At 38.7% G+C, this 13,175-nt stretch overlaps 1 protein-coding gene across 2 annotated transcripts in view; it reads right to left on the bottom strand.

The window, feature by feature from the left end:
- The window catches only part of PDLIM3 (PDZ and LIM domain 3), a 32,140-nt gene that overhangs the window by 13,021 nt on the left and 5,944 nt on the right, over window positions 1-13,175 (bottom strand). For both annotated transcript variants that reach the window (XM_062212900.1, XM_062212899.1), the window contains exons 2-3: window positions 9,122-9,273; window positions 7,812-7,896 (exon numbers count right to left, since the gene is read on the bottom strand). In XM_062212900.1, coding sequence (XP_062068884.1) covers window positions 7,812-7,896; window positions 9,122-9,273 — 237 coding nt within the window. The remainder of the gene's footprint in view (window positions 1-7,811; window positions 7,897-9,121; window positions 9,274-13,175) is intronic.

Genomic DNA, 13,175 nt, shown 5'->3' with positions numbered 1-13,175 from the left:
CCTGGTCCAGCACTGGCTGTTGTGTCCATCTAGGAAGTCAACCAGTGGATGGAAGAGCTCTCCTCTCTCTCTCTCTCTCCCTCTCTGTAATTCTGACTTTGAAAATAAATAAATAAATCTTTTTTTTTTTTTAAAGTACATGTGCGCTGATTCTCTTCCCAGACCTTTCTACTTGGCAGACTTAGTGAGGTAACCCTTGATAACATCATTTTCATTCACAAATCCATGTCAATTTCATTTACTTTTGTACCTGTGCCACCATATGTAATCTCTTGAAATATTACTGAAAGAAGTCATTGTCATTAACAAATGAAAAGATCCTGTAACATTCTTGCTTATGTCATGCTTTTCTTCTTATCATACAGATGAGTCAGCGGAGGCATGGGGATTTCTGTTATAAAAGAGACTGTCAGAGATGAATAATGATGGGAGGAGGTATGGGAGGGACTGCTTCTCTTAGAACCGGAGGTTTGCATGGAGATTCTTGTCCTGTGAACATGAACAACTTCCTTTAGAGACTCAGGCTGCAAAATGCTTGCTATTGGTTCCCGTGAGCAGGCATAACCTTCACACATGCTATTCTTCCCCCATTTCAGCCTGTTAGTAACTCCTTTCATTGTTGAAAAACAGGACAGGGAAAACAGGGCTTCCAACACCAGGCCACAGAGTCTCTGACTCCAGCAGCCCCCACTCTCCTGGTACTTGACACCTGTGATGTGGCAAAGAAAGCATTTCTCTCATCAGCCTTGGGCAGCAGATTGTACAGCCTACTTAGCCCAAAAGGAGGGCCTGAGTTGAATACAATCTGGCTGATGAGTCCATCACGTGATCAGATTCCCTGTTCACTGGATGTTTTTGCTCCATAATCATGGCTCACAGCTGAGGAGTTGAGTGGCATTACTGTTGCTGGCAATAGAGAGCAGAATGACTGCAACAACCAAATGTGGCTTTAGAAAAACGTTGAATCCTAGGACATGCAAAAATGTGTGCAAGCATTTATAGTGGTACAATCTGAGTCTTTTGGTTGATTTAACACTAAATTTGGATTGTCTGTGTTTTCTGGTTGTGATCAGCCATTATTATGGCATTAAAAAATGAGCTGGAAATAATTGTAAGTAAATGACAATGGTCATGATTCAAGTCTTTGTAACTTTTTTGATATGAAAGAAGATAAAAGGCTAATTGCCTAATTTAGTTTTGGTGGATTATAAATCTTTCAGGCTTGCTGAAGAGTGAATCATTCAGTATTGGAGAAATTAAACGTTGTGGAATTTAGGTTTCTCCCTCCCTCCCTCTCTCTCTCTCTATGGCATGCCTTATGATGGCTTTATGGGGAAAAATACTCTGCCCTTATTTCTCCTTAGTCTTAAAATGATAACATGGATGGTGACTGTCCTGTAAATGAGACAGCTCCTGTGAAAATGTTTGTGCAACAATAATGTCTACTATTACTTCCAAACAGCACATAAATTAATTAGCTCAAGCTTCTTCTTTGCCATTTTCATTTTGGTTACATATATTACAAAGGTCACAAATGTGTAATTTGCTTTAAAAATCCCTCTATTTTCTACTCAGATCATAAAAGCAAGTGTTTCTGATATGGGCTTCAAACATTTTTATTGAGGCTTTGCAAAGCATTAGTTTATGGGCTTCTAAAGTCATTCCAAAAAGCACAATGCAGTGTATACAGAAAAGGTAAACAACCAATTTAAGTATGGCACTGCGAGGCAATATTCTATCCAAGTCTTACATCATCATTGATGGTCAAATAGAATCAAAAGACAAAGCCAATTAGAAGTTTGCCATTCCATTATAGTTCCTTTTTACTTTTCCTGGAAAATCATGAGGGACAGAAAATACCAGTGATTTTTTTTTAATCTAGCAGTTAATATGAGGGTACTTCAAAAGGTTTGTAGAAAATGGAGTTAAAAGGTAAGTTTTTTTGGTGCAAAATTTTTAAAAAATGATTTATTTGATTGGTAAAAGTGAGAAAGAGAGAGAGAGAGAGAGAAACATATAGACAGAGAAATGGCCACAATGGCCCAGGTTAGTCAGGCTGAAGCCAGGAGTCTGGATCTCCATCTCCTCAGTCTCCCACGTGGGTGGCAGGGCTCAAGCCCTTGGGCCATTTTCTGCTGCCTTCCCAGGTGCATTTGGGGAAAGTTGGATCAGAAGCAGAGTAGTCTGGACTTGACGTAGCACTAGAATATGGAATGTCGGCATCACAGTCAGTGGCTTAACCTGCTGTGCCACAATGCCTGCCCTGGTGCAAAGCAAGTTGAACTCCATGCACATGAAGGGCCTTCAAAACGTTCACGAAACATTCAAAACATATTATGAACAACTATGCATAGGTTTCAAAATTTTTTTTGCACCACAATAAATTTATATTTTTGGTTAAACATTGTTTTAATTCAAGAAGCAGAGAGACAGAGACAGGGAAGGCAGAGAGAAAGATAAGCATTCCCATCTGCTGGCTCACTCCCGAGACCGAAGCCAGAAGCCAGGAACTCAGTCTAAGTGTACCACAAGGGTGGCAGGGACTCAGCCATTTGAGGAGACATCACTGCTGCCTCCCGGAATCTGATTGGCAGGAAGCTGGAATCAGGACCTCAGATCCCTGCACTCTGATATGGGAAGTGGGCCTCTTCACTGACATCTTAACCACTAGGCCAAATACCTGTCCCTAAACTTATCTTTTAATTGCCTTTTCCATAAACCTTGTGAAGTACCTCATTTAGTCCAGCTCTTGTGTTTATTCTATCCAAACAAAGCCATCCAAATGATTCTTGTCTCTTAGGAATTCAGTAAGTCATTATTCCAATAGTTAACACATTTTAAAATTATTATTATTCAATGTTAGGAGCTTATAGTAAGAAAGACTATTTTGAATTAATGGGATGCTAAAGCTGCCAGAGAAAAGCTAAGGAACTCGGCAGAGTGTGCAGGCACCGGGAGAACACAGCTTTTCCCAGCGGCCTCCCAAGTCCTTGGAATGACCCCAGCAGTGACAGCACTCAAAGATGGCCACCTTCCCCTGATAAGGAACCAGGCAATTACCATCTCCAATGGAAACCTAGTATTTGATTCAACTATATATGAAAAATGGTGTGGAAGCATGAAGTGAGCACACAATGAGGGAATTACTGTATTTCAGCAATTTATGAAATTTATGAACAATCACTCCCTCCTCATGCTCACCTCTCAAATGGAAAAGAAAGTTAACCTTTAATCATTCTTCCCTCCAATGGTTTGTTTCAAGTGTTTCCTACATCTCACTGGGGAAGAGTCAGCGGAAATGGTGATTATGAACGTTTACTTCATATAGGCTGCCTTTCAGCTGTCAAAACATTGCAGACTGAAGGTAATTTTATGAAAATATAAACTAGTTATCTCCCACACCACTGGCCTGTGCACGGCAGGACATCTTTATTATGAAAGGACTCCATCCTTTATATGTGAAAGGAGACAGCTTTCTTCTTGGTTAGAGAAGAATCATCTTTGTTTCTGAGATCATCTTTCCTCTTTTGCGATAGGCCCATAATGCCTTTGAGTTGTTTAACATTAAGAAGATGAGGATCATGGTCCCTATGAGAATGGAAGCTCTGCTGAGGCACAGGCACTCTAACAACGTGCCTTCAGAGATGCCTGGTATAGAGACATGCACGTATACGGCTCAGGGACTGTTTTCAGGCTTGTGTGCCAGGACTTGATTCAATTGCTGGGAGTTGCTCTAAACAACTTCTGTGGTCTCCTTGAAGCCTAATATTCATATCTAAATTCATAAAAACAAAGTTTAACTATTTAGAGATAGCATGCGAAACTGAAAAAAATTAAATAGTAAAATTTTATATCAATTACCACTATCACTATTTAAGAAAAAAACTCCATAAGCCTAAACCTACAAATCAGGAAAAAGACAAAAAATAAATACACAAACATTTTATCATTTACGACTTGGATAGTGGGATTTTTTTTTTTTTTAGCTAATAGCTACCACTTTTAAAACAAACAAAAAAGAGTATTTTATTCTAAAGGCAAAGGTCACATAACTTAACAATAAGTGTTTGACATGGGTTGAGAAGTGAGAATTTACATATTGTATTGCTCAATGACATGTAACTTTTCATCTATAATATTCACACATTAGAGCACAATATAAATTAGCATTTGTTTCTCAGACTGCACAGCTTTGTGGTCTAGAAGATTCATCTGTCTCTAGCCTACTCCGTTTGGGTGTTTGTTGTGGGGAAAGCTATCTTTATGCATGCTTTGTACTACTTAAAGAAAAGCCAAGGTATATAACCATAGCTTAGCTTTTCTTCAGTCTCAGTTCACAAATTAAATTTACTCTTTGTTTTTTATCATCATGTTTTGTTCTAGTTTGTGCTATAGGATTTTCAGCTAGCAAAGGATGCACTGAAATGTAGCTATCTTGTGTAGGGAATGTCTGTTCGGAAGTACCAAATCATGTGAACTGGTCATGCAGAAATCCGCCCTGAGAATCTCACAGGGAATAGAAATCCTTTGGTCCATTAGGAGGAGAACTGAAATTGTTCTTATCGCTGAGCTCCTCAAACACTGGCCTCTCTGGAGGATGCCAGTAAGAATTAGTCATGACTCAAACTAATGGAATGTTCAAAGGCTCTGTCTGACTGGTTGCTGTAGCCCTTAATCTAATCTTCACCTTTTTTAAAAAACCAATTTCCTGTCCTTTCTCCCATTTGTGGTCTCACAAATACCCATAATTTCTAACCTCCAAATGCAGGACGCATTGGCTAATAAATGACTGATGAGAGGCCAGAATATTTAAAATTAGGATTATACCTTAATATTCAATTTTTAGAATAGTCATATTCAATGATTAATACTTGTAGGTTTCTAAAAGAGGCCTTGTTGGAGCTGCATTTCAGAGAATTACCCTTGGACTCCAGTTCTGCAGGGAGGTTAGCAACACATAGGCTCGCAGCATGGTCTAGGTTGTCTTAGACATAAGAAATACTTGGCTGAGCCTGGGAAGGCAGCAGAAGATGGTTCAAGCACTTGGGCCCCTGCAACCCATGCGGAAGACCAGGATAGCTTCTGGCTCCTGGTTTCAGCCTGGCCCAGCCCTGGCCATTGTGGCCATTTGGGGAGCGAAATCAGTGGAGGATGGAAGACCTCGCCTCTCTCTCTTTCTCTCTCGCTCTCTGAAACTCTGCCTTTCAAATAAATAAATGAATCTTTCAAATAAATAAATAAGTAAATACTTGCTGAATCACCTGCATGCTAGGGTGGGAGATGCAGCCATGAGTAAGGCTCACTGGGGAGCTGGTACTTTGACCAAAGCAGTCTAATTGGCTCCATATCTTTTATCTTATATTGATAAAAATCAGTTTAAAAATTAGAAGTTTTGAGTGAAAAATTAGTTTGCAGAAGGAAAAAGTGCAATTTTGGATTTGTGGTGTACAAGGGAAAGGGAATAAGAATTACATTCAGTTTGTCCTGATGATAATAAGAGATTGAGTGGCCAATAAATGAATTTGTGTGGGCCTTAAGTGTCCCCTTTGTTGCAGCACCATTCAGTCTCTTTTTCTCATGTGTCTTCAAGAGAGAAGCTGGTGAGGGTGGGAGGAAGCAAGTAGGCTTGGGCTTTACTGCCAAGGGCAATATGCAAGTGAGAGCCCTGCAGGGAGAACTCTAGTTTCCCTTTCTCAACCTTCTCTCCTATCAGAGAAAATGTTGATTAGTGATACTATGATTCACCAACCCACTTTGGATTAAGGGGGTGAGCCCCCATCAGAATTCAGATCCCTTCTCTATACTTATTATCTATTTCATCCATTTTAACTTAAAAAAATTTTTTTAAGATTTGTTTATTTACTTGAGAGGCAGAGTTACAGAAAGAGGGAGAGACAGAGAGAGAGAGGTCTTGCATCTGCTGGTTCACTTTCCAAATGGCAGCAACGGCTGGAGCTGAGATGATCCAAAGCCAGGAGCCAGGAGCTTCTTCCAGATTTCCCACATGGGTGCAGGGGCCCAAGCACTTGGGCCATCTTCTACTGCTTTGCCAGACCATCAGTTGGGAGTTGGATCGGAATTGGGGCAGCCAGTACTGTGCTGCAGGTGGATGCTTAACCCACTATGCCACAGTGCTGGCCCTCCTCTTTGACTTTTGCTCTCTCACCCTGAAGACAAAAAGTCTCAATATCCCTCTCAGCTTCCAAGATCAGGTGTACGTTTGGTCCTCAGAACTGGTCCAGGGCAGTGCTAGAAAAGGCACAGTTCATCTGTAGGCCCTTGAGTTCCTTTCATTCACCAATCACCTATTTATTGAGTGCCCACTGTGGGCTCTGCCTTGGGAATCCAAAGAGAAGAGAACAAACTCAGGGCTCCTGCTTTGATGAATATTTTACATCCATTCACTCCTTTTTGGATTTGTTTGCACCTCTTTTTGCTCTTAACGAATTTTAGGCTGAGACCCTAACTTCCCTTTAGTCAAAAAGTCTAGGACAAAAATCTAATTTTAAAGTCTAACTCATTCCCTCTAAAGATGTTTCTCTACCCTTGGATGAGGGGTATTTTAGTGGAAAATAGAGCTTTGGTGCACATGATGTGTAATGGCCCTTGTAACCGTCTTGAGGAGGGAGTTCCTGGTCTCTAGGAAGCCCTATCACATAGACAGCTTCTTGGGTCACCACTGAGAAAGGGCAGGAGGCTTCCTGGTCACAGCTTGGCAGCACAGGGGAATCTCACTAATAGTGAATGCTCCCATCTAGTTTTGTATCTCTCTGAGCAAGTCAATGTGCCAAGATCTTTGCATTATTTTGTTTAAATCATTGGGAAAGCCCTGTGAGATACAGAGACTTCAGTTATTTTATATTTATTTTACACAGAAGAAAACAGAGGCTTAAGTAGACCATGGAAAGCTGAAAGAACAAATTCAGAAGTTGATCCTGACAGGGGAAGCATTGCTGAAACAAATGTGTCTTTAATTCACTTTCATTAGATGCACAGGAAAACCACACACTTGTAACATCTACTCAGCTTAGGACTAATACTTGTTTCAAAGGAGATATTAGCTTTAAACCTCTGCACTTCTATACCTTGGGAGCTTCTAAGTAGAAGTTCTGATACCCTTTTCTTAATTAGATTTTTCAGTACATCCCAATCGAGGTTTGATTTAATTTTGGTTTTTTTTTGGACCTTTTGACACTGACCACAGTTAGATAAATATCAGATTAGATTAGTTTAGCTCTCTAGCTAGAATTGCCTCAAGGGGAAATCCCTTATCTTTTGCAATTCAGCTGTCTGGGCAGAATCTCACCATGATAACACAATGTAAAACTCTTCTTAGAGCAAATCTAATTATAGAATGCCAGAATTTAGAATTAAAGAAGAATGTAAAATAAGATCTGGGGAAGATCTTGAAGGGTTGAGGTTCACAATAACTATTAGATTGGAGACACCTGTTTCAAATGGTAAATTCCACTTTTTGTTTTACTTTGCTTTAACAAGTTGAATTTCTTGGATTACCTCACAGCCATTTGGCAGAAGTCCATCATAAGAACTGAAAAAGTGCACTCTGTGGAGGTTTAGCCAAATTTTCCTTATGAGAACATATTTGTCTTTTAATAAGATGTTTGCCTAGCCATACTTTTCTTTTTCACTTGGTTTGAGAAGACATGGCCAATGTAAATTAATCACAGAGAGTAAAGACACAACTGCTTCATTGGGTGACCTGTTCCAATGATTACATTTGCCTCTTCTCCCTCTGGGAAGGCATTCCCATCATTTAAAAGGAAATATATCATATACTCTAAAATTCATACCTGTGGTTCTGATTCTAAGTTGACTTTAAAAGGATGAGCTTTCCCATCTTCAGAGACCTGTGGGGACCACAAGCGAGTGTCTGCTCTGTAAAGAAAATAAATTTCATAAACTCCAAATTTGTATGGTACTTCCAGTTTTAGCATACTTTAATTTCCCATTATGTTTGTGAAAATAGCAGCAACTCACACTAATTTAGACAAAGCAATTTTTTTGTTTATGAACATTATTCCCTATTTTCCCACCCAATTATTTTTTGACTTTAAGTGTTCTTTTGAGGAATCTAGAATGGATGAAGGCTACATGGAGTACACTGTGAAGTTTCTGGAGAAACTTGGCTTCTACTGCATGTGGGAAACAGTACAAGAGAGATTCTGAAGGTGCACTGTGTAGATAGCCATGAGGCAAATGCCCTGAATCTCTTCTACTTCCATTCTGGCCTACCCAGGCCACTACGGAGACAATAGGTGATTTGCCCAGTGCACTTGCTATTGGCATTAAGAAAAATGTCTTTGTCCAACCCTTCTCATGCATCAACCTACAACCGTGTGGTTCCAAAGGGACTGCATGCCTGGTAGGAACACAGGTTATGCATAGATAGAGAAAGAATGTATTTCACCCCATGAAATGACAGATTGGCTGGATGAGCCTTCTGTACCACAGCCGGGAAAAGTGTCAACACATGGTGACAGGATCACCACAACTTCCCATGGTAAGACATCATTATTTTCATGGCTTAGTTTCAGATTGTGGGTCTGATGGCAAGAGATTAAGTTCAATTTCCTATTATTAATTTATTTTTTTTGGTCAGAAATGTGTGAGTGTCTAACACACTCATGTATATACTTTCTAACATTCTTCTGGATTGAATTGTATACAAAACAACCAACAGCGTCCAGGAACCAGTTTTTAACATGATCATATGTGATCATGTTAAAATCATAACGTGATTCTTTTAGGATGCTATCTAAATTCCATCCCATTCTCCAACCACATTGAGAACAGCAGTATAACTAGTTGAGCTGTTCAGAGATTGTGGTGTATTTTCATAGTCAATACACTGTGTTAGTACAGGAAAAAAATTTTTTTAGCCCCTCACATCCCAGAGAATTGTTTTTAGAAATGGTTTGTCAACAACTGGTATGACTGATGTTAGGGAAGAAGAGACTTATGCGGCTGATACATAAAAAAGGCAATCAAAATTCCAAGCCCTGAGACACTCTTTCACACTGGGAGGATGGAACCATTTATAGTCTGGTTCAGGTTCTCCTGCAAAACAGATCAAATTTTGACACCGTCAATTAAGAAGCACCTGTCAATTTTGAGACACAGCTGGTGTGCTGCTGCTTTAATCCTGTCCTGTGCATCAGCATGAGTCATGGACTCTGTACCAAAGCCATCAATAGCCAGGATGACATCACCAGGACACAGGTTGGCAGCTGCCGCCTTGCTTCCTGGAGTAATCTGGAAGAAATCATGGCATCATTAAAAAAAAAACAAACAAACAATTTCTTGTAATATCTTGAGTTTTGCATCTGATATTTGTATTTCAACTTGGTAATATTTTTCATGTTTTGTCAGGTGGGTAATCTTAAATCTAACTTCAAATAGCTCTTAATTAACTGTGTTAGCTCTATTCTCCCATTATGTTAAAAATTTGGTTTCTGCTAACCACATTTCATCCAACATCATATCTCTTATTCTCTTTAAAACATTTTCTTCTTTTTTTTAAAGATTTATTTATTTATTTGAAAAAATTACGCAGAGAGGGAGAGAGGTCTTCCATCCATTGGTTCACTCCCCAAATGGCCATATCAACCAGTGTGGAGCCAGGCCTAAGCCAGGAGCCAGGAACTTGTTCCAGGTCTCCCACGTGGGTGGCAGGGGCCATCTTCCAATGCTTTTCCCAGCCCATTAGCAGGGAACTGGATCAGAAGTGCAGCAGCTGGGACTCACAACAGTGCCCACATGGGATGCTAGCATCGCAGGTGGCAGCTTTATCCAATACACCACAATGCTGGCCCCTGAAAACATCTTCTATAACTCCCTGTCTGAATCACATTTTCACTGTTTTAAATTAGTAATTTGTTTCTTTAGCTTTATTTGTCATCCAGAACTTTATATAGTTTCACTATATTTAAATAATTTTATATTTGAATTGAAATTGCTTTAGCATTCCAATAATTTATCATCTTTAGAAATTCACATGAGAGCATACAATGGTCTGAATGCTGTGTCTCCCCAATTCATATGTTGAAATCCTAATCTTAAATGTGGTGGTAATTGGGGGTGGGAGTTTTGTATAGCAACTAGGTCAGGAATGTTGGGCCCTTATGAATGTGATTAGTGCATTTAAAAACAGGACTCAGAGAGAGTTACTAATTCTCTTTCAACCACATGAAGACACAGCAAGAAGCTGACTATTGGAAACCTGGAAAAGGGGCCTCACTAGAACTCAACAATGCTGGTAATTTGATCAGCCTCCAGAACTATAAGAAAAAAATTTCTGTTATTTATAGGATACTTAATCTATTCTTTTTTGTTATAATAGCCTAAACAAATCCAGGGCACATAAGGTGGAGAAATTGGAAGAAAGAATTCCTCTTGCACTTACAAGAAGTCAGGTAATAAACAAAATTGTAACTTTTCTTCTGAAATCCAAGGAAAACCAAATGCCTTCCAGGAAAGATAAGATGTGAACACAGGCTCATCTGTAGCAGAGCATGGAGGAAGATGTGGCTACTATATTAGCTGTTAAGAAGAATTCATCTATAATTATTAAGAAAATGTTGAAAATTGATAACTAATTAGCATGAGCATATAAAACTCTGTAAACTAAAGACACAAGGGAAATTTACATTCACTCGTTGTCTTCTCCACGAATGAACAGATGGAACAAACAGAAAACAACTAACAGAATGGTAGATTTTAATGAAATGACAACAATTACATTAAATCTAAATGATCTAAATACACCAATTAAAAAACAGAGACTGTCAAACTAGATTAAAATGCAAGACCAATTTTATGATTTCTACAAGAAACTTACAAGTTTTTTTCTGAGGTGAGGGAGAAAAGGAATACTTAAGGACATAGGGGAAAATATGGTTTACTATTTTAAGTATTTGAAAATAGAAAATTTGAAATTAGTACTATGCTGAATGTTCAAGTAAAGGCAATGATTACTATAATCATTATACCTACTCTGCTTAAGCCTCATGTAGGTCTTACCCTGCCTACTTCTCACACAGCATCTGGCTCTGTAATAATCCTGATTTCCTTTCAGCTCCTTGAGTTGACTCAGCTCTTACTCTCTCAGGGCCTTTTCAGGCAAAGGTGTTTCTGCCTGAAATGCTGCACTCACTGTTTGCCTGGTTGCTCCTTCTCATCCTTTAGGATTACACCCAGGCTCAGATGCTGCTTTCTCAGAGAAATCTCCCTACACATCTGAAGTAACTTCTGCTGTCTCTCCCACCACCATTCTTCACCATTGTGCTCTGTTCAGTTCCTTCACGAAAAGTATTTGTACTGTTGCTTGTTGTGCATTGTCTGTCGTCCCAACAAGACTGGAAGCTCTTGAGGCTGTACATAGTATGTGTTCACTTGGCCCTTGAGTTATAACAGTTCAATTTAGGATTTTTTGACTTTGCCATGGTGGGCAAGTGATATGCATTCAATGGAAGTTTTACTTTGTATTTTGATTGTTGATCTTTTCCCAGACTGGCGATGGAGATGTCAGGCAGCAGCAATGAGCTGTGCTCCCAGTCAGCTACTTGATCATAGGTGTAAACAACCAATGTTCCACAGTGTTGGGTAAGTTAGGTGCATTAGATGCTTTTTTTTGACTTATAGTATTTTCAATTTATTATGGGTTTATTGGGATGTAACCCATTGCCTATAGAATTTCTAATGCTTCCCACTGTATACCCCAAAGTAGAAAATTAATGAACAAGCCCCCTAAATCAGAGTTCAGAATGAACTAGTCCCCATGAACTCAAAGATTGCGGCTATTAATGTCAACCTACTGTAATGTTAGGAAATTCTCACTGTTTAGAGCAGAAAAACACAAAGGACTTAAATCTCAAACTCATCCAAGGACAAACTAGATTGTTCCTAATGCTTTATTTGAGAATCAGTCATTAATTTTTTTTTTCAATTTGCTTATTCTAGCTATTCCATTTGACTTTGTGGTTCTAAGAGAGTTCCAAGTTAATCTAAATAAATAAAATCTCCAAAATGATAAATTTTTATGTGTCCTAGATCTTCCATTTTATCACTCAAATGTTTATTGTACTAATTTTATTTCTGTATCATCTCAGTTTAGGTATTATACTGATTTTTCAACAGGAACCATTGATAGAATCTGGGAGAAGAGAACCAGGGATTATTACATCTTAGCCTTTAGAAGGATTTTCATTTTCCATGTAGAAATACTCCCAGTCCCAGAACTGTTAGAAGAACAAGAGTGTCCATTCTCAGCATGACTTGTAGGGATAAAAATAATCCTAAACTTTTAATTTTCTCTTGTTAAAATCAGTACCTTGTATTCTGAAATATCTAAAGCCAGGATTCTTTTCTTTGAGTTAGTACACCAGAAATCTTGGCTAAATATGTTTGCCTTCATTTTTTACTAATTAAAAATATTTTCCTTTAATTGATATTTAAACAGATTTTTGTGTATAGTGCATTACTATGTAGTTACAATATAGTATTTATATATACATTCATATGTGTATAAATATATGTAATTTGAGAGGCAGAGCAAGAGAAAGAGACAGAGAGAGATCTTCCAAACACTAGTTTACTCCCTAAATGCCTGCAACAACTGGATCTGGGCCAGTCTGAAATCAGGAGCCAGGGATTCCATCCAAGACTCCCACGTGAGTGTCAGGAAACCAACTACTTGAGCCATCATCTTGTGCCTCCAAGGCTGCATATTTGTAGGAAATTGGACTGGAAGTGGACGCAAGACTTGATTCTGGGATGTGTGTGCCCAAGCAAGGGCTTAGCCCACTGCACCACAATGTCCATCCCAATATGTTCATTTTAAAACATCACTGAGTTTTTCTAATATGTTTAAGGAGCTTGAAATTATATAATACTCAATTCTGATAGTGAAAAACTGAGCATTTTTTTAGGTTTATTAGGTTGAATGAGAAGTAGGATATCTGAACTTAGATATCCATTGAGCTCAGATAATGAATACCTCAGTCAAACATTTTAGATATTGAATGTTACTAAAATATATTAATACTCAAGTTAACAATACCACCTTATATTGATGCAAAATGTTACATTTGTAAGCTCCTTGACACACTTTTGACCATTACAACAGCTCTGTGAGAGGCCGGACAAAGACAACTGCC

This window comes from Lepus europaeus, chromosome 16 (assembly GCF_033115175.1).
Source record: "Lepus europaeus isolate LE1 chromosome 16, mLepTim1.pri, whole genome shotgun sequence".
NCBI classification, from domain to species: Eukaryota; Metazoa; Chordata; class Mammalia; order Lagomorpha; family Leporidae; genus Lepus; species Lepus europaeus.
This window is presented reverse-complemented; position numbering and strand designations above follow the sequence as displayed.